At 39.7% G+C, this 20,599-nt stretch overlaps 2 protein-coding genes across 2 annotated transcripts; both read right to left on the reverse strand.

The window, feature by feature from the left end:
• Positions 1–124: 124 nt before the first annotated feature.
• Positions 125–9,656, reverse strand: LOC117550019 (zinc finger FYVE domain-containing protein 1-like). Its single transcript, XM_034222285.1, has 11 exons — positions 8,220–9,656; positions 7,626–8,130; positions 6,656–6,870; positions 6,308–6,414; positions 6,096–6,204; positions 5,883–5,980; positions 5,248–5,365; positions 4,948–5,118; positions 4,539–4,719; positions 4,334–4,447; positions 125–2,331 (listed from the first exon to the last, which is right to left on the reverse strand). Exons 1-11 carry the CDS (start codon positions 8,727–8,729, stop codon positions 2,099–2,101), a joined length of 2,361 nt encoding a protein of 786 aa, XP_034078176.1. The 5' UTR covers positions 8,730–9,656; the 3' UTR covers positions 125–2,098.
• A 1,283-nt stretch (positions 9,657–10,939) lies between these two features.
• On the reverse strand, positions 10,940–12,208 carry LOC117550095 (rho-related GTP-binding protein RhoV-like). Its single transcript, XM_034222404.1, has 3 exons — positions 11,910–12,208; positions 11,782–11,840; positions 10,940–11,693 (listed from the first exon to the last, which is right to left on the reverse strand). Exons 1-3 carry the CDS (start codon positions 12,067–12,069, stop codon positions 11,244–11,246), a joined length of 669 nt encoding a protein of 222 aa, XP_034078295.1. The 5' UTR covers positions 12,070–12,208; the 3' UTR covers positions 10,940–11,243.
• Between the last annotated feature and the right edge of the window lie 8,391 nt (positions 12,209–20,599).

Below are 20,599 nucleotides of genomic sequence, written 5' to 3' on the forward strand. Positions count from 1 at the left end.
GTAGAAGCAAGACTCCTAAATACAAAGGCGTGCACATGATCTATTCCTCCCACATACAGTACAGTAAGTGGTTTGACACGGGGAGATTTAAACACACAAACACACACTAAAGACAAGGAGGCAATTCAAGATTGTGTTTTTGACAGGTGGGAGCTGCTACAACTTTAATCTTAAGCAAATCCTCCATCAGTTTAGTATTCACACATATCATCGCATCAATTTGTTTCCAATCATTTAAAATGTATCAATCACTCCTGCTTCAGTTGTTGTCTCGAGCCAGAAGTGTTGATATCACCCTACTTAATCTAAAACAAAAAAACGAGACATCACAAATTGCAAAGGACATCTGAAGCAAAAGACTGCACAACTTTGCATGGGAATGAGCTCCAGAACAAGTATTCTGACATGATGTATTTCTTATTCTATTATGTGCAATATTTGCATTTCAGAGGAGGGTGTGTGTGTGTGATGCAACATTCAGACAGATATATCTATTTTCAGACAAGGCAGACACATTTTCTCATCAGAACCAAAAAGTTCCACGTTGGAGCAAAGGAAGAATTCACTTTATCTACAAAGCTTACAATCGACAAAGACCCTTTTTTCCCTAATTTTTAACAACAAAATACAAGCAAATGTGTTAAAGGCATCACCTTGTGCTTTGAATGACATCCAAATGTAAAGCTCTCAGTCACTAAATATCGCACCATTTCCACATTCAAGCATACATTTCTCTGTGTAATGCTTGAAAACAATAAAATAAAGACAAAAACAATATAGGGAGAAAAAGTGGTTCGCATACAGTTGCTACAAAGTTTACAAATACCCATACAGTATCTAATGTCAAACGGAAAAATAACATACAAAATATCAATAACGGATGTATAATGACAGAAAAACAAGCTTTGTAGAGCTAAAACTGAAATCAAAATGTGTTGTCAGGAGTCTTTCTCCTGTCAGTCTGGGCCTACGGGGACGTGGAGGCGCAAGTGTAAAACTGTTTTGAAGACCAATTTAGATAGTTTTCAGTCCTGCAAAACAATATCCGTACACCGAAGCAGACCCTAACTGTAAATATTATTAAAACATTTGTTTAAATCAATGTGTCAAGAGAACACATTTGAACATGATATACATACATTTCACAACATATTATGGATACACTAAATTGCCACTTGGGAAAAGACATAGTGAGCTGGATTCAGAGACCATCCTCTGAACAAGTAGAAAGGCCATGGATCTCTCAGGCTGTCATGCATGTTGTCGAGTGTTAATACGTTGTTTTTTTATCTTCAATACATAAATAATTTTCAAAGCTTAAAATGTACACCCCTCTAACATAGTTTTATGTTTTCATACAACCACAAATTACATGATAAAATATAAACATGATACCAGCACAGACACAGTGACCTGAATGATTTTTGGCACACCAGATATCCACAATCTAGACCCACTGTGGGTGATTTCAGCCCAGTTAGGGTACTACAAGATCATCTGGATATCTGGATTTTGGCCATGGTAAGCAACAGCCTATAACAGCTGAAAAAGGCTTAGTGCAAAAACTAAAATGTTGCAATACAGCATGCAATGGAACCTGCAGTTATACCTGCACGGATATCAAATATCTCCTTACCATTACACGTGCGACATCAGAGAAACATTGCTTAATAATAAGTTGCTGGGAACTAAAATCACACCAACCCCACAGGGTTCTCAACTAACTAATATCCTTTAAAATTATATATTTTTTGTAACATTTTCTGATAGTAGAAAAATAGCTCAACAGCCTTGTGTAACGTAAAGTTAGGGACTTGTGTCAATAAGAATCCAAATATTCACTCTGTGAATAAATCAGAGTGGAAATGCAGATTTTGCACTCAGTCAAGTAACTCACATGTTCTGGCTGTTCTACAAAGGCCACAGGAACTCTTGATGCTAAATGTCCTATATAGTTTTATATATATATGCCTAAAAACTTCCTTTCAACAGACGTAAGACGGAACCATTTGATTAACGGAGGTACAGCAGTGACAGACTGCTTGCTGAGTGAGTGAGTGGTTCTCTCCGGTTGTCTGAGGAAGGAAGGCCGTCCCTGTTAAAGTTCTCCAGGTTTCTGGTTGCAGTTGGCACACACACGCACAGGGTGGTCCCAGCCGCGCGAAGGGACCGCCCGGCGCTCGGGGGAGCAGTCGTCACACACTCCTTGGCCACAGGCGCGGCAGTGGTGCTTGGACAGCTTGGCAGTGAAGTCGCGCTGGCAGTTGTGGCAGGACAGGATGTCCTGGTCAGGCACCCAGTAGGCAGGACGGGCAGCATCTTTCACTAGGCCTGGAGGGTCACAAGTAACATAAATACACACACAGTACAGTACACCAGCACGGATCAGGTATAGTATAAGGTAACACTTTACATTTGCAAAACATATGGTTGTAACTTTATATTTCTGAGATTTAACTGCTCGACCTTTTGGGAAATATGCCTATTGGCTTTCTTGCCGAGAAGATCTACACACTGTAAATCTGTTGAGTTTAAGGAGAACTTCACACTAACTAGTTTACGTAATTAAGCAACAGTGAATGTTATCGACATGTCCTGCCAAAAGTGAGGCTGCTGCAAGGAATTATGGGAAGTCCAGTGTCTTTAGCATATAATACATTCAACCAGCTTTTATCATGCCAGTGACTAAGATGCTCCCAGGTCATTTCACTAAGTTAGAAATCTTGCTAACCTTCATAACCAAAAATGACCATTCAACCACAGCCCTGCACTATATCTATTGGTGAAGAGCAGATATGGACAAACTGATGGAAAACACTGCGACACTGTGGAGGATATCAAGTTATCATTGCAGAAAGGAAACTGATATTGCCTATTAGTTATATATTCTTTGTTTTCTCTGTACAAACACTGAAGTTTAAAAGTGGCAAGGTTACATTTTTGGAGGGGGGGTTATTTCCAGGGTATTTTCATGGCAGGTAGCAATAACTTTCTTGAACTTCCACTGGTTGCCTGGCAACTGCTTCCAGCCAAGAAATAATCCGGCTCAAAACCTCCACATAAAATGTGAATTTGTCTCAAAGAAGTCCTTTAAGTTAGAGGCCTTTTTCTAATTTAAATACGGTTGACTGCATTTCTTTAGCTCTTTTTCCATGCTTATTTTTCCTCACTACTGTATGAAGTGCACCACAATTTCAAGTCCTTGGCTGTTTTAGGTGGCAGTATCCATGGAAACATGTAAAAAAGTATTTTGTTGAGGTTGGAGAAGATCTTGCTTTGAGGTTTTTTGGGGTGGAGAAGTTTTCAGCAGGATATCAGGTTAGCACATTTATATTCATATATGCTTTTTACATACTAAGAGAGGTCTACAGTGGGCAGCTTAATACCAATAATAAACTACAACTTGTGTTTCAAATTAAACAAATAGTTTTTCCAAATATGTTCAAGACATGCGCAAAACAACAATCTAGCAGGGGGAAAAAGGGCTATGATTTATGGTATGTGTTTCAGTAAGAACCGTATTTATTCTAACCAACTCTTTGCAATCTCTTCCCATGTATCAAAGCCAGTTTTCCAAATCCAAAACACATTGGATTATATGGACAGAAACGTGTCATGTGAGGTCATAACAACGTCTCAGAGTTACCGAACCAAAGTGCATTCCACACATTGGTGTCGATGAGCAATCTGTATGCATGTCAGGTCAAGAAACCTCATTGCACTTATATAATGAACCTAAAAATGTAGTGAATAAACAGGTTAACTGGTTATTTCTCTCACCTTTGCACTAATGATTAAGACTTATCATTAAACATTAGGTAACAGAACATGGAAGCACTGCACTGACATGTCCTGAGGAGATTGTTAGAGGCAGTTTTAGGTTTAGTAGTGAGCATGTGTGGGTGGAAGTAGTCCATGATTTTTTTTTGTTCATTGGAAAGAATAACAAGGTAGAGACAAATGTCAGTATTTGAATTCCTGCTTAAATTACAGTCACTCAGCCTAATAACTCCAGTTGAAGAAACAGAACACACTAAGCAGGCCCGGGAATCATTCGCCTGAGTTTGGACTGTGAGATGTTGGTAACAGCACAGGCTCTACTACACCCAAGCCATAACAGCATCTATTATTCCTTATTAGGAGTCAGACTCCTGCATATCATCTGTGAGAGTTCAAACTAGAAACAAGACCTCACTGCTTGTCTTTCTTAGTGTAAATAAACACTTTACGCCTCTGCCACCAGAGGGCATTGTGTCCATTCACTCACATCTACTGGGTCATTTTTTCCTGTTACCTAACACTCCTGTTCAGATGTTGTTTTGGACACACTCACCAAGTGGGATGTCAATAGCAGTGACCACGACCCCAAAGGTGTTGGTGACCGCTTCTCCAACCTTCCTGGCCAGAGTTCCACCTTCTTCCTCCTCCTGCTCTTTCTCAAGCATCTCTGGATAAAGAAAATATATTTCACCCAAATGCCACACAAAAGAGGAAAAACTAAAAACATTTGACATTATCGAGAGTGTGTGTGTGTGTACCTGCGTATGAAGCCCTCTGCTCAAAGCAAACGTCACAGACTCTGACGGGGGCGAGACCCCAGCCTCTCTCAGGGACGGGGGCAGCTTTGGCAGAGCAGCCGTCACAGAAGCCCTCCCCACAGGCACGGCAGTGATGCTTGGTGTCGTTGTCGTGGAAGACTATTTGACACTTATGGCACACCTCGTATTGGGAAAAAATACAAAAACAACAGAAGCTGTTATTGACCAACGGCTCGTGGAAAGACGACACAATCTTTTTTTATCTTAGTGTTATCTTATGACCAGCATAAACATATATTGTGTAATAGTCACAGAGCGCCACAGACAGTAAACATAGCTCTGGAGAGGAAAGTGTTGACTTGGCTGTTGGTGGTGGCCAGCAGAGGGTGGGGCTGTGTGTGTCACTCACCAAGATGAGGGAGTTGGGTTTCCAGTAGGCTGGGGCGATCTGATCCGTCAGCCAGGAGGTGACGGCCTTGGCAGGCTTCACACTGAGCTCTGACACAGACTGGGCCACTAGGTTGACTCCATCCAGAAGACGCTGCGCTGCATTGCTGTTGTCCTTTAAAAAGCCATCCGACTGCAAAAAGCAGACAATGTTTTTAAGTAGATATAAGGTCCCCTCTACCCAAATCTCTAGGTCTCTAGAATGACAGATAATTAAGAAAATATAATCAGATGAATTAATAAAAGAGCTTGTTTCTCTTACCCCCGGCCATACATGCTGGATCTCAGTGCGGACCACCGTATCCACAGGGTCCTGGTTCCCATACCAGAACTGACGGCTCCGATAGATCACTCCACAGTTGGGACATTCAATAACGTACCTAAACATAGAGTAGAAACATGAATGTACAAATCTTTGTGACAATATTAATAGAAAATGTCTGAGGGATTACTTGGACCATGTAAAATAATGTGAAAGGTAAATCTGCAATTATTAGTCATTTAATACATTTGCTGATTGACTAACTTGTTAAGGTAATTTCTCATGCCAATACTGAAATGTCCTGCTTTTCTCTGTTTCACATCATAATAAACTGCCTATCTTTAAGATTTGGACAAACAAAACAAGCCATTTAAAGACATTACCTTGGACTTCGGGGAACTAGGATCAATATCTCACTATCTTTGGACATTTAATAGAACAAACAACTTGTCAATTAATCTAGAAATTAATAAATAGATTAATCGATAATGAAAGTAATTATTAGCTGCAGTCCTAGATAATACCAAAATGAGATAGTAGGTGCGAGTATGAGACACCAGTGCTCAGTAAACAGTAATAAGACCTGACCCTTGCCTGTGACACATGATCCTGCTGTTCATTCAGCTAATACTCACCCAGACCAGGCGTATTTGGCGAGGCCCAACCATGGAGAGTCTGAGGAAGCGGAGGTTTTAGGGATAACAATCACCTCCTTTCCTCCTTCATAGCAAGCCTAAATAGATGCACCACAACATGTATTTATACTCATCAGTCATGGAACAAGAGAAACACACTGTCATTTGTATAGAGAGAAGGATTAATACTAAGTGATGAGCGACTGTGCGTACCTTGCAGGTGTAAATGCGATTATCATACTGAAGAGTATAACGACAGCGATGCTTCGCCTCATGGCACACTCCTTCTCCCAAGTGGTTCATGCTGTTCTTGCAGCCAGATCTGGGATAAAAATGAAATGTCAAAAATGTTTACAAATCTGGAAACCAAGCGATTGAAGGTAAGATTATAAATGTGTTTCTTGTTAAGAGACGAAGGTACTGACCCACAGCTGAGGCACACGGTGGAGCAGGTGAAGTACTCATCGGGAAAGAAGCAGCTGTGGGCTACAAGCTCACCTGTAATTTCCCCATTAAAGCGCTCACTTAATGCCTGCGGGAAAATCAAGGACAACGGATCTTAGCTCGACCAGACATGTTCAGTATTTTACAATCAGAACCTGAGACTTATGAGCTTTAGCTGCTCTGATTCAAAACTATTTTGTATCGGATTCAGGAACCAGTTTATCAGTAAATGTTGTTTATATTCTGTTCAGTGCTGGCTTCACAACACCAACCAGCCAGTCTGAAGCAGGCAGGAAGCTGACTGCTATCCAAACTGTATACAGCCCTACCTGCAGGGCTTTGAAGATCACCACGGGGGTGCGTGGGGAGCGGGTGGCGTTGTTGTCAAGGAGCTGCTCCAATTTATTCTGCAGGCCGCGGAAATCAGTCGGCGGGGTGAGAGTCTGCGTGCCCCAGTACTGCACAGAGCTGAAGGCCTCTGGGAAACGGGAAAGCTTCTTGAAGCGCTCAGACAGCAGACGATCTACTGACTCCAATGACTTATCTAAAAACAAGACAGAGTGTAATCAGAATGATGTGTTGAAAATCCCTCAGCATTTGCATCAGATATAACAACAACTCATCATCTCTTGATCTCAAAATGATGCATTTCTCTGTCCTTATTCTGGTAAAAGAGAGAATAATACTGTTAAAACATTGTTACTATATCTAATAACAAACATGAAGCTCACACAAAAACATTACATGTGTTGTCCCAAGTCTGTAAGGCTTATCAGTGTTCCTTCATGTTAAATAAATATTTACTACAAAACACGTGCACTTGAAATTCTATAGCCAAGAAATGCTAATCGTGTTTTTTCTCCTTCATAAACAGTGACTAGATTTATTGAATTTCACACATTAGAAACAGGTTTTCAGGAATGTATGAGTTGCAGCTGGACTTTAGCATTAAAAAAACCTGACATTTTCTTTGAAGTGACTACTACTGTCACTTTTGACCTAACTTGACTGAGTGCAGTTTTCTTTTGATTCCAAAAAGTATGCTTTCCACATTTGAAGACAAGTTGGAATGCAGATTGATACATCCAGTGGTGTTGGGGTAGGCTGTAGGCAAACATGTGCTTACCTATAATGATCTGCTCTTAGTTTACTTTAAAAGGCACACCCTCTCGTCTCTTACTGTGATGCAGACCTACATTCTTTGTAATAGAGTCACTATGTATTGTTTAATGGAACCATTTGGAACTCCATCCATTACTAGTTGGACCTTAGAGAAGCAGAAGTGTTTAGATTTTGTACCTGAGCCAAGCAGCTTAGTGTGGACTGTCTCATGGAAGATGACCACTGCAGGGCCCAAGGTGGACAGAGGGACATCCAGGCCACAGCGGGCTGTTGTGGCCTTCAGTTCCTTGGTGAAATGCTTCAGGTAAGCATCCGAGGCATCGCCGAGAAACTTGAACAGGTCATCATGGAGGCGGTCGGCATGGGTGCGGTAGATGATGAGGTCGGAGATGGCGAGCACCTTGAGCAAGAGTCGGGTTCTCTGGCCCTGTTTGGAGCTGTTCCCCAGCAGCCCCTCTGTGTCGATGACTACTACTTTACGGAAGGGGTCAAATGCCGCCCACACACCCACTGTGCAGGATTCTTGAGTGGGAGAAGTTTTAAACACTTCTCTGCCAGTGAAGAACGTGTGGTTCAGGGTGTGAGATTTGCCCTCTCCCGTGTTGCCAAAGATGGACACCACCTTGAGCAGCTGGTCAGGGTTACAGCTCAGGCTCTTCACAAATGAAGATTCATCTTTTAACTTTGGAGAAACAACAGTTAAGAAGTTACAAATATGTTTGTTAGTAAAGGTATTTGAATTAGGCTCCAATACAAGTGTGCACAACTCACCTGCATTTCCTCATTCTCATCTACCAAGAGGAAACTGAAAATCTTCTCCAGGAGTTTTGCTCTCTGAGATTTGGCCTCATCTTCTATTTGGACAGCGGGCGGGGCCGGTGTCTTGACAGGGATGACCTCCGCAGGTTTGGGTGGTGGAGGGTAAGATGTCAGCTGGTGTTTCTTCTTGTTGCCTCCACTGTGGGTGCGTTTCTGGCATTCTTGGCACAAGTTAACTTTGCAGTTCTGGCAGCGGACCACAGATCTATTGCATTTGCCATTGTCTCCATTGCCTCCTTTGCAGTTCTCACAGTAAGGGACATGCCCAGGTCCTATTTGAACACGCTCATGGTTCTTCAGGCGCTCCTGACTGTGGAGCTCGAGCTCACAACGGACACATTGCAAGCTTTTGCATTCATTACACTCAAATGCAGCCTCCTCAGAGCCACCACACACATAACTCTCTTGACATATTAGGCTAGTATTAACTCCCTTTTCTGAAGATGAGCCATGCCCGCTCATCGTTTCTTATAAGCTAAACTTGAATTCAGAACAGTGCTTATTGGAATAGCTTTGACAATCAGATATTTCCAATAGCAGTAATTGAAAAATGTAAGTGACAACTTAAATTACCAAAAACAATGAAAACATCTATTTAAAACAGCTGCATGGGAACAGGGCTGGTGATTCCCTGACTGTAACAACTTACTTTCACACAATAATACAATAAATCAAACTTGTTTTGGCAGCATGAATTTCAAACACTTGTTTAAATAAATAACTAACAGTGAGGCAATGGACCAGAAGCAGCCGTGTCCTTTAGTTACACTTGATATGGTTTCACCACTAATAGTTAGCTTGTTCATGAACCAAAGTTAGCATTTAGCTGCAGCATAACAGAAGTCAAAATAAAGGTTGGCGAAAAAATAATACAAAAACATGTAGGCCTTACAGGTAGCTAGTAGCGACCGAGACAATGAGCTCTCCCTGAAAGGATGAATGTGCAAATGTTGATGCTAACAACAGGCTAGCTGGAAACTGACCCTCAGTAGCTCGCTGGCAAACTCGGTAGATAATTTGGCACCAAAGCAGCAAAAACGTCAGCGTTGCTTAGCATTCAGCTAGTTGGTTTCGACGGATAGTTGTAACTTTTTCCAGAGAAAATATGTAATTAAAGGCCAGCTAGTCCCAGCAGTTATAGCCGTGCAAACAAGCAGCTAGCCTCCAGTCTGTCAACAGAGCTGTAACAACATATCAACAAAAACAACTACCAGTCGATGTCAAAAGCTCGGATATCAGCGGACTGTTTTACTTTCAGCCGGGAGGGAAATCCGCGCTATTCCGTTTTAAAGTCTTAAAAAGTGTTACTGTATTTGGATCCTTCCGAGCAGTGTCATTGTTTTGTTCTTCAGCCCCCTCCCTGGCAGATTTCTCTAGCTACGTTATTTTGTTGCCCGGTCAGATCAGCTGATCAGATTATTTTCAGTCACAGGGTCAGTGTAGGGAAACGCTCTGTTGCACGATGGGAAACGTAGTTCTTACAGACAGACCCAGCTGAGACGACTGTTTGTGTACATTTGGTGTAAGTAACTAAGTAGATATACACTCAAGTAAGTAGTACTGTACAATTTTGAGAGACTTGATTATTTAAATGATTTTGCTTTGTACTTCTACCCTTCTACGTTAATGTTGTTTTAGTTACTGTACAGATTTTAACTAATGATGTGAAATATAATCAACACTTAAATAAGACTTTAGTTACACCAGAGGTAAATTCACAAGCTTCTCTGCAGCATACAAGGCAATTAAAATGAACTGCACCTAATAACACTCTAATGCACAATAATCTAAACAGAAACATGTAATATGAAAATATGAACATTTGAAATATGCACAATTAGTACATTTACTATTGGTTCTATATTCTGATGCTACTTTTACTTATGTAAGATTTTGATTGCAGGACTTTTACATATAACTGATTATTCCTACACTGGTACTTCTTCTTTAACTTAGGTCTAAGATCTGAGTACTTCTTCCACATTTTCCAAAAGGGATTTATGTGCTCCAGAAATCCAACTTGTTTGCTACTCAACTCAAATAACTGATCTTCAAAATGATGACTGCTATTAAACCTGATTATAAAATGTTTTGTGTAGGTCTGCAGGGTTTAGCTGTCTGTGTGCTTACACCCAGTCTTAGCGTTAGGCACTCCAACCTCTTGGACGTATATGGATTGCATAATATTGATTCTACCTAGTAAAATACCACCACAAATATTGCAAGATGGAAACAAGAAGCACAACCATATTTAAGATAATGCATGCAGGGAATATGTTATTTTTTTCTTTTGTGTTGATGAATGCAAACAAAATGTAAAATAATCATTGGAATAATAAATTGTTGCATTACAGTTGGAGGAATTGTATCCTTATAATCATAATCCTTTATTTGCAAACCTTAATTACTGCAATAAAATAAAACAAATCTGATGACAAAAACATTCCATGTGGAAGGCAGCTTCAAAGTAATTGTGTGGCAATTGTAAGCAAGTCTCAGCACAAGCTTTTTAGACAGAGGATGGATTTAAATGGCCTTTGTCTCGTAAAGTATAGCTCTTCAAAGCAGCAGGTGACCATTTGTCTTAAATGACACTTTGTGTTTTCCCTCCATTTCTTCCCTGATAGTAGCTTCTACTGCAGGATCTTCATACTTAAAAAATACAGAAACTGGCAATAAAAGATGTGTTACACCTTAGTGCTTTTATTACAAACAGTTGACACAGCACACAGAAATATGAACAACAAATAAATCATCAAACAAACAAAAGGGAAGACAGAAAAAGAGCAGAATATACAGCGTTCATTGTGCAGTACATTTTTTATAGGATTATCACATTTAATTCCATGTGTTTTAGTGCACAAATCACATCCTGTAGAGAAATATTCAGATAGAAATGCATGAATTGTCATAAGAGTCCCCAAACAGACCGTGTCCACCAAGCAGAGCACATTAAATCCGCTCTTTGATTCCACATCAGATGAATCTGAAGATTTTCCTCCATCGACCATCACAAAAAGTCTTTAAACGTTTAAGCAGGCTGTGCTTTTTAGATGTGTTGCCAGTGTGCTTGTGCTTGATGGCAGCAGATACAGCATGGTCAAACACATCTTTGAGGTTATGTTGTGTCAGGGCTGAACACTCCAGATAGTCATGAGCTCTGATCCTGTGTGCCAGCCTTCTTGCCCGGCTAATGAGCACTGGGCTGTTGCCTCGCTGGTCCAGGTGAACCAGGACGTCCACATTGGTGCAAAGGTCTGACTGAGTTCCAACCAGGACGATGGGAGAGGTCGGGTTTCCGGCTCGTATCTGAGGGATCCATTTGGAGGTGATGTTTTCAAAGGAGACAGGGTTGACCAGGCTGAAGCAGAGGATGAAGACGTCCACATGGGCATAGCACAGAGAGCGGAGATGGCCAAACTCCTCCTGTGTCAGATCAAATAATAACACATTAGGAGGAAAAGGACTAACTCTGGCAAATAAATCACAGTCACAAGTGGTGTGGAACATTTACCTGTCCAGCTGTATCTATCAGTTTGATGCGAGTTGGAATCCCATTTACATGAACCAAACCTGGAAGTAGAAATCAGTGTTATGCTGACTCAAACAACCATTAACATTCAAAGAAATGCCTTTACTCACCAGTGAAAACATCAAAAGCTGTTTGGCGGTAATCGCTGTTGTATCCATTGAAGATGTAACTGATAACCATGCTTGTCTTCCCCACAGCTCCATCACCAACCAGCATGCAGCTCAGCTCATCCCTCAATCTGATGGGTTTATCATGTCTCTGACAAGCCATTTTTCTTTGCAGTATCAGCTTACTCCATTATCCAAGCAGTTAGAAAGTCCAGAGAGTAACAGTAAGAGTGAAGCATTACTGTAAAAGACGTCTTCTCCCCCAGGGGCCCGTTGGTGACAATAAAGGAGAGGGGACACCTCGATTTGAAAGAACAAAAGGCGCCCAATCAGATGAGATGTTCCCCAGCACTTTGTCCGTTTCCGTTTGATGGTGATTAACATAGACACTCCCACCTAAACGGGCCGGATCATGCTAAAAGTTAGCTGATTTGACCTTGAATGCCTACTGTAATGAAAGTACAGCAACTGATAATGACAATTTATGTTGGTAGTGCTATCTATAATATATGGACTATACTCCGTAGATAACTCTTGGGGCAGGAGAGTAACATATTATAAAGCAAACATAGCCTAACTTTAAAAGTGTATCTTGTGTGATATATGTTTGTGATGAGTACTTTCTAGTTGAAAGGCTTGGAAAAAGTAGGCTAAATGTTTTTAAAAGTAGTGCTATATATTAGCGTTTGCGTATCGCAGTGTCTGTCGTTCAGTAATGTACAAAATTGACCACAGACTGTGCTCAATATTTAACTACAATACCATTATTTATCCATAGAGGGCGGTGTTGCTCCAGTATTGGCTTTGGTATGATGGCGTCCAATTTACTCTAAAGTAAGTAAGTTAGATGCTGCTTTCAGTTTCCTTTGAACAGACGACTGTATTCACAATTAGTTTCACATATAAGTAGTTTTATGTATAACATATCTCGTCTTCAAGAGAGATAGCAATGCCATGTTTCGCCAAATAACTGTTTTTATTTCATAATTAATGTAATTATTTTGTCAGTTCAGCTTTTCATCACATCACACTCACACTACCACATCACACATCCTACTTCATTTTGTCTTGGTTGCCACTTTGTCATATTGTTCATGTGTTTTCGACCTATAAATCCATTTTCTGAAGGCAGCTTTATTCTCCTATGACAAAGGGGCAAAGGGCACAGCTGAGGGTGCATTGTTAGACTGTCACCAGCTGCAGTTTATAGCAGAAACTTCATGTGCCATGTTTCATCCTGCCTCTTTCAGGGTGATTGGGTTCATAAATACACAAAATGACATAGCAAAATGATGATATGACTATGACTTATGATAGTTATACTATCTTAATGAAAATAATGTGCGGCATTGTAAAATGCACTGCTCTTGATGGTGGTACTAGTGTGTAAGTGTAGATTATTGTTCTGTCTTTGCAAGTCACACCAAAGTTATGAATGTCATATCTGAGCATTGACTCTGTTTGTCTTTGGCTCAACAAAGACTGCTTCATTGGCATCCAAAGGTAATATCACACTGAATCACGATGTGGATCATGGTGCAAGTCGATAGAATGTACTCAAAGTGTTGCATGTCTTGCATTGTTTGACATTATTATGTTGTTTCAAGTTGTACTGACATTATTTGCTTTGCACTGCTTATGGTGCATGGCTGAACAGTACTATGGAAATAAGAAATATGCTGGTGATGATGCTTTTGATCAAGCCTTCACATCATGATCACACAGCAATCCTCTGACCTTATGAGCTAGGCACTCATTGTCTGAATGGTAGTAAATAATTAGACGTTGTGTAAGTGTGTTGGGTTTTTATTTACCTCACTGCAGCTGTATACTTTTAGGCTGAGGCTACACATTTAAAACCCAAACTCAACATTATCACAGCTGTAGTGCAGAGGAATTGCAAGAGCATTCTAAGATGTGGTTTTGGAGACCGGGAAACGTTTGTGGGTGAAAATACAACTTAAAACAAAGTGTTGTTCCTTATCTGTCTGAGCCTGCAGGAAACTCTGTGTGCATTGTGTTGTAAGGTCTCAGCTTCCTGTTTGCCGTTGTTTCTCCCTCACTCGTTCCCTTCTCCCTTTCTCTCCCCCTTTTTCCCACCACCTGCGCTGTGAGTGATAGAGTTTATTCCCCATGGTAGGAGGACAACATCTGGTCACTCCCCGACACACGTCATGTCGCAATCTCGACTCCCATGCTGCACCTCTGGCAGCTGTGAGTCACAATCGTCCTGTTCCTTAATCCAAGGTAAATGTCTAACACAGGAAACAGTCTTTAAATATCTCCACATCTAAAGAGTCTATTTCCTGTAACAGCCACATTTATGATCACATATCAACCTGTAAGCTTCTCTTTAATGCTACGAATGCATAGATGTGCACTCACAGTATATGCACAGCGCTTTGCAAGGTTCACATTTATCTGACCTTGTGCAGCAGATGTCAGCACTGTGCTGATATTTTGTACTGTGAACATGTTGTTGGTTCTGAATTCTCACACTCTTGCCCTTTGCATGACTAGACATGCAGAAATGTATCCTGACATAGATTTATAGAGGTAATCCGCTTAGTAAGGGTCTCTCAACGTGTGCAGCTTAGGGATCACCCCAACATGAACACTTCAAAATGCATTCCACTCATTTTGACTGAATCATTTGATATTCATTATGATGAGCTGTCTCACTTAACTATTCTCTATAGACGGTAAACAGTGAGTGACTCATTTGTACTATCCCATCTCGAATCTGACAACAATAGAGAAATCTGCCAAATAGGTGTTAAAAGATTAGGCTCCTCCTTAAGCCAGAGATCAGCATGGCACAGGCTGGGGCGGGGGAAACAAGTGGCTGACACAGAGATGAACCGATAAACAACCATTTGCATAACATTTCCTGCATAATGTCTCATAGGCTCTTAAGTGGTGAGAATTAGAGCAGGATGGCTGCTTCCATCAGACTGGGACCTCACATAATGGAGATACTGTCTCTCTTCTCCTTCAGTTCCAAGGTGTGACTTCAGGGTCAGGACCAGGACACTCTGTCCCTTTCTATACATAAATTCAACATCATCTCTGTTTGCAACTTCATGTCAAAGGTCCTGACCTGCTTGCTTGAATTTGACACAAAACATAGACAGCAGTGGATTAACTTGTCTTGTGTTCATGGACGACACACAGTTATAATTTGGTGAGCTTTTAACCCTTCTGCTGATGCACAAATACACATGTTTTGCATCATACAGAAACATAAAAATGTATGGGACAATATCATATTGTCAATATTTTAGAGACCCTCCAAACATGTCCATTTATTTAGGGGAGCTCATATCCTATTAAGAGGAGCAAAGTTTCCCATGTCTCCCCTGTTGAGCAGTTAGCCTATAATCTTTACCATGTTCATTATCTTAGTTTAACATGTTAGCATGTATTTGCTCATTAGCAGTAAACATAATGGACATGGAGATGTCAGTTAAATTAGTGATAAAAAATATATACTATTTGTACAAATAAAACATTTTGACTTGATGATGGTTCTACAAGAGTCATTACAATTAATCCTGAGGGGACTATAAATGTAGGCTAGTTGATTAAAAAAACAAAACAATAACTCATTGTTGTTGAAACTTCCCCAACAAATCCCAAAGTTAACTTCATTGTGGTACTACAACAATAGCTAGGCCATTAGAGTTTATCCTCTGTGGACCATGAATACTAGATCTTTTTGGCAATCCATCCAATCGTTGAGCTTCTTCAGTCTGAGGCTAAAGTCCTGGTATTGCCCAAAGAATTGTGTTAAAGTGTGGGGTTCATCAGATTCACTGAAATGTGTTTTAGGTTGACTTTTTTTTTTCTGTCCAGGGACTACAGATGAAAAATAGCCTCTTGGCTAACTCTGGCACATTTACAGAAATGTTCATTAATGTGCACTGTCCCTGTTAAATAAATGAATAAATAAATAAAATAAAAATTCCCACCATGTAACTCTAGATTATTATCATCCTTCCATGGACAACTCAAATGTTATCACTTTATGAAGCATGAAGTGATTCATGGGAATTCAGACCTGTGTGTACCCCACCCCCCGGCCTTCTTGACATGTAGCCAGCAGGAAAGCATAAACGTCTGTGAAAACATTGTAATTGTGTGAATGAGGATATACAGTATGTGCCTTCCCTTTTTTGTTGGATCAGTGCATTTGCAGTTAATCTGAATTCATATTATAACCAGTATTGTATCATTTTGATCTGGACCAGCTTAGGGTAAGTCAGCATGTCCCAATTTTTAAGTAAAGCTTAAGTGTTTTGTGGCTTTTGTTGGCCAGCAAGCAGACCTGTCAATTTAGTTACTCCTGCTCCATTAAACCCTGGCATGAGTGCAGAAGCAGCGACTAATCCCACTTTACCCTCCAGAGACCCTGACAGGGGGTCAGTCCTCTGTGCTCCACGGTACGGTAACCCTGCTCCAAACAGCCAAACCTTCAATTGATCTGCCCGGTGACTGTGACTATTAATCAAATTAAATTAATACATTTAATCATTTAATCACATTTCAAAGGCCTGAGATTTATCTTCTCAATAAGCTTCTTAGTGACGGGTCCATTGACACAAACAAAAACAGTTTTCGTTATTAATGATTATTTCACAATTTCACAGTTATTTCTGTGTATGCGGCTTTATCTGTTCTTCTGAATTTAGGAAAGCCGGGCAAGTGTGGACTATATATCTGATATTTCTGTTCTTAATTCAAATAAAAGTATGTCACTACTTGGTTTGTAAATGTTGCAATGCCACTGCCTATCAAATCTGATCAAAGGCTGCATAAACATGCCTGGTGAAGAAAACTCCAACTGTCACTATCAACTTTCATTGTTTTAATTAAGTGATGAATGAATAAGAAAACAAAAAAACTCCTAAGATATTAAAACCATTTGTTTAGTGGCTTGTAAAGACAGATGGCAGCATATGTATTACATGGAAATAGGTTTACAGTTCCTTTGGTTTTAAGTCTTTGGGTTATTTGCCGCATCTCATTCAGATTATAACTCAGTCTGATAACGTCACTATCGTATTTACAGTTTTATCGCACAGTTTGTCATTTTGGTAAAAAAATATTTGTTGTTTCTTGCCAAGAGTTGGATGAGAGGGACTATATTCTTATCTAACTCTTAGTCTTCCAAAGCAGTTTTTTATCAATATCATTTGAAGTGAACCACAATCAGGTGTGTCTTCACAATGGGTATTTATTATAATGGGTGGATTTCCACATATTATATTTTATTTTATTTCATTCCATCTTTATTTTGAACAGATAAAAAAACCAAAAAAAAAAACAATTCAATTTTTATATATTCAATGATATTTATCAAAAATATATATTAACAAAAATAATAATGCGTATTAATTCCCACCCCTTACTCAACTGCTGATATTCCATAAAATAATTTCTACTGTATAAATGACTGCTATTATATTTGATATATATTAACAACAATATATATTACATTTACACATACATTTATAATTACATTTCACTTATCAGTCTTACGCATCCGACCTGGAAAATTTGCAGCCAATCTTATTTGTTACAGTGTATCGTGCACCAGGTCCTTATTCAGAATTCTTATCAGAATTCTCTGAGTTTTTATCAACTTTGGTACTTAAAACAGATAAAGTAATTATCGTAGGTGACTTTAATATTCATGTTGACGATGATAAAAATAGCCTTACTGTTGCATTTAACTCTATATTAGATTCTGTTGGTTTCTGTCAGAGTGTAAATAAACCAACCCACTGCTATAATCACACTCTCGACCTTGTTCTGACTTATGGTATTGAAATTGAGCAATTATTAGTCGAACCGCATAATCCTGCTTTATCCGACCATTTCTTATTAACTTTTGAAGTACTATTACGAGACTACAAAGCATTAGTCAAAAGCTCTTGCAGCAGAAACCTATCTGTTAGTGCTATAGCCAAATTTAAGGAAGAGATTCCACCAATTACTCTCAATGAATATAAGAAAGCACTGCGTAAAGCGAGAGCAGCCTACTACTCTTCATTAATAGATGAGAATAAGAATAATGCAAGATTTCTTTTCAGCACTGTAGCCAGGCTGACAGAGAGCCACAGCTCGATTGAGCCTTCTATTCCCATAGCACTCAGTAGTAATGATTTTATGTGCTTTTTTAACGACAAAATTGTTACTCTTAGAAACCAAATTAATGACCTCTTTCCTTTGACCAGTATAGTGTTATCAACAGCTCCCGGAAACGTAAGTTCTATTACACTAGATAGTAAACTAGAATGCTTTTCAGCCATTAACCTTGAACAATTAAATTCAATGATTCTCTCTTCTAAACCATCAACGTGCATGTTAGACCCAATTCCAACTAAGCTGTTGAAGGACGTTTTTCCATTAATTAGCACTTCTTTATTAAATATTATGAATATGTCTTTATTATCAGGCTATGTTCCACAATCATTCAAAGTAGCAGTGATAAAACCGCTTCTTAAAAAGCACAACCTCGATCCAGAGGTTTTAGCCAACTATAGACCTATTTTTAATCTTCCGTTCCTCTCAAAAATTCTTGACAAAGCGGTCGTAAAACAGCTGTGTGATTACTTAAAAAACAATGATTTATTTGGAGATTTTCAGTCTGGCTTTAGAACACATCATAGCACAGAGACAGCTCTGGTTAAAGTCACAAATGACATTCTAATAGCCTCAGACAAGGGACTTGTCTCTATTCTTGTTTTGTTCGATCTCAGTGCTGCATTTGATACTATCGACCATGATATCCTATTGCAAAGACTAGAGCACTTAGTTGGCATACAGGGAACTGCTTTAGGCTGGTTTAGGTCCTATCTATCTGAACGCTCTCAGTTTGTACGTGTTAACGATGAATCTTCCACGCAAACCAAAGTTAACCATGGAGTGCCACAGGGTTCAGTGCTCGGACCTATTTTGTTCACATTATATATGCTTCCGTTAGGCAATATTATAAGGAATCATTCTGTAAACTTTCATTGTTATGCGGATGATACTCAACTATATTTATCAATCAAGCCTGATGAAATTAATCATCTAAATAAAATTCAAGACTGCCTCAAGGACTTAAAAACGTGGATGACCTTAAACTTTTTGATGTTAAACACGACCAAAACTGAAGTTATTGTACTTGGCCCGAAGAATCTACGAAACAAATTATCTAAAGATATACTAACTATGGATGGCATTAATTTGGCCTCCAGTGAGACTGTAAGGAATCTTGGTGTTATATTTGATCAGGATTTATTCTTTAACGCCCACATAAAATCAATTTCAAGGACCGCCTACTTCCATCTACGTAACATTGCAAAAATCAGGCATATATTGCCTCAAAACGATGCAGAGAAACTAGTCCATGCATTTGTTACTTCAAGGCTAGATTATTGTAACTCCTTATTATCAGGGTGTACCAAGAAGTCAGTCAAGTCGCTTCAGCTGATTCAAAATGCTGCAGCTCGTGTACTAACCAGAGTTAGGAAAAGGGACCACATTACTTATGTTCTGGCTGCCTTACACTGGCTCCCTATAGAACACAGGATAGAATTTAAAATTCTTCTTCTCGCCTACAAAGCCCTTAATGGGCAGGCGCCATCTTACCTTAAAGAACTCATTATACCCTACCCTGTCCTACTAGGGCATTGCGTTCCAAGAATGCAGGGTTGTTGGTTGTTCCTAGAGTCTCTAAAAGTACAATGGGAGCCAGAGCCTTTTCTTATCAAGCTCCACATTTGTGGAATCAGCTTCCAGTTTGTGTTCGGGCGGCAGACACCCTATCCGTTTTTAAGAGTGCGCTTAAGACCTTCCTTTTTGATAAAGCTTATAGTTAGGGCTGATTAGATTCAGCCCCTAGTTTTGCTGATATAGGCTTAGTTTGTCGGGGGACATCTTACTTCTTCCTTCTCTCTGTCTATACCTGTGTACTCTCATGTTCCGATTAACCCAGCTTCCCCAAATGTCTTTCTTTTTGGTGTCTATATACGCCGGGATCCGGAGTCATGGATGATCCTGCGGTCCTGTGTCCTGGATCGTGAGCCCTGGATCTTGAGTCGTGGCTGTGGTCCTGGATCATAGGTCCTGGATGGATATCCTCGTGGATTCATCTTCCTATTATACACACATACATTTCCAAACATTTGGACTACCTATGTTGCAAATGTATTATCTTTTCAATTTACACACTATTGCACGTCTGTCCGTCCTGGGAGAGGGATCCCTCCTCTGTTGCTCTCCCTGAGGTTTCTCCCATTTTTCCCTTTAAACTGTGGGTTTTCTTCGGAAGTTTTTCCTTGTACGATGTGAGGGTCTAAGGACAGAGGGTGTCGTATTGTCATACTGATATTCTGTACACACTGTGAAGACCACTGAGACAAATGTAACATTTGTGATATTGGGCTATATAAATAAACATTGATTGATTGATTGATTATCACTATATCTTTCCAAGAAAGTACTTTTGTAAATCCTTTTAAACTGATTAATGTTTATGTTTTGTTTATGTATGTATATATCTGTTATGATTTTCACAGTTTCTGTTTCAGTTTCAGTGTAGAGCTTTATGTAATATGTCTGTCAAAAGTAGGACATTAGTTGAGGAAACACCTAAAAAGAACATTTGTAGGTGTGGTAGGCAAGTGTGGTGACGGTTTTTA

The sequence above is a fragment of the Gymnodraco acuticeps genome, unplaced genomic scaffold, assembly GCF_902827175.1.
Source record: "Gymnodraco acuticeps unplaced genomic scaffold, fGymAcu1.1, whole genome shotgun sequence".
Taxonomy (NCBI): Eukaryota; Metazoa; Chordata; class Actinopteri; order Perciformes; family Bathydraconidae; genus Gymnodraco; species Gymnodraco acuticeps.

Bases quoted from the DNA above. Each gene is read 5' to 3' on its own strand.
- LOC117550019 (XM_034222285.1), bottom strand. From the start codon at position 8,729: ATGAGCGGGCATGGCTCATCTTCAGAAAAGGGAGTTAATACTAGCCTA. The intron at 6,871-7,625 runs GTACAAAATCTA...TCTTGTTTTTAG, and splicing joins CACTAAGCTGCTTGGCTCAG to ATAAGTCATTGGAGTCAGTA. The intron at 5,119-5,247 runs GTAAGAGAAACA...TGCTTTTTGCAG, and splicing joins TCCAGCATGTATGGCCGGGG to TCGGATGGCTTTTTAAAGGA.
- LOC117550095 (XM_034222404.1), bottom strand. From the start codon at position 12,069: ATGGCTTGTCAGAGACATGATAAACCCATCAGATTGAGGGATGAGCTG. The intron at 11,841-11,909 runs GTGAGTAAAGGC...TTCTACTTCCAG, and splicing joins AGCTTTTGATGTTTTCACTG to GTTTGGTTCATGTAAATGGG. The intron at 11,694-11,781 runs GTAAATGTTCCA...GATCTGACACAG, and splicing joins TGATAGATACAGCTGGACAG to GAGGAGTTTGGCCATCTCCG.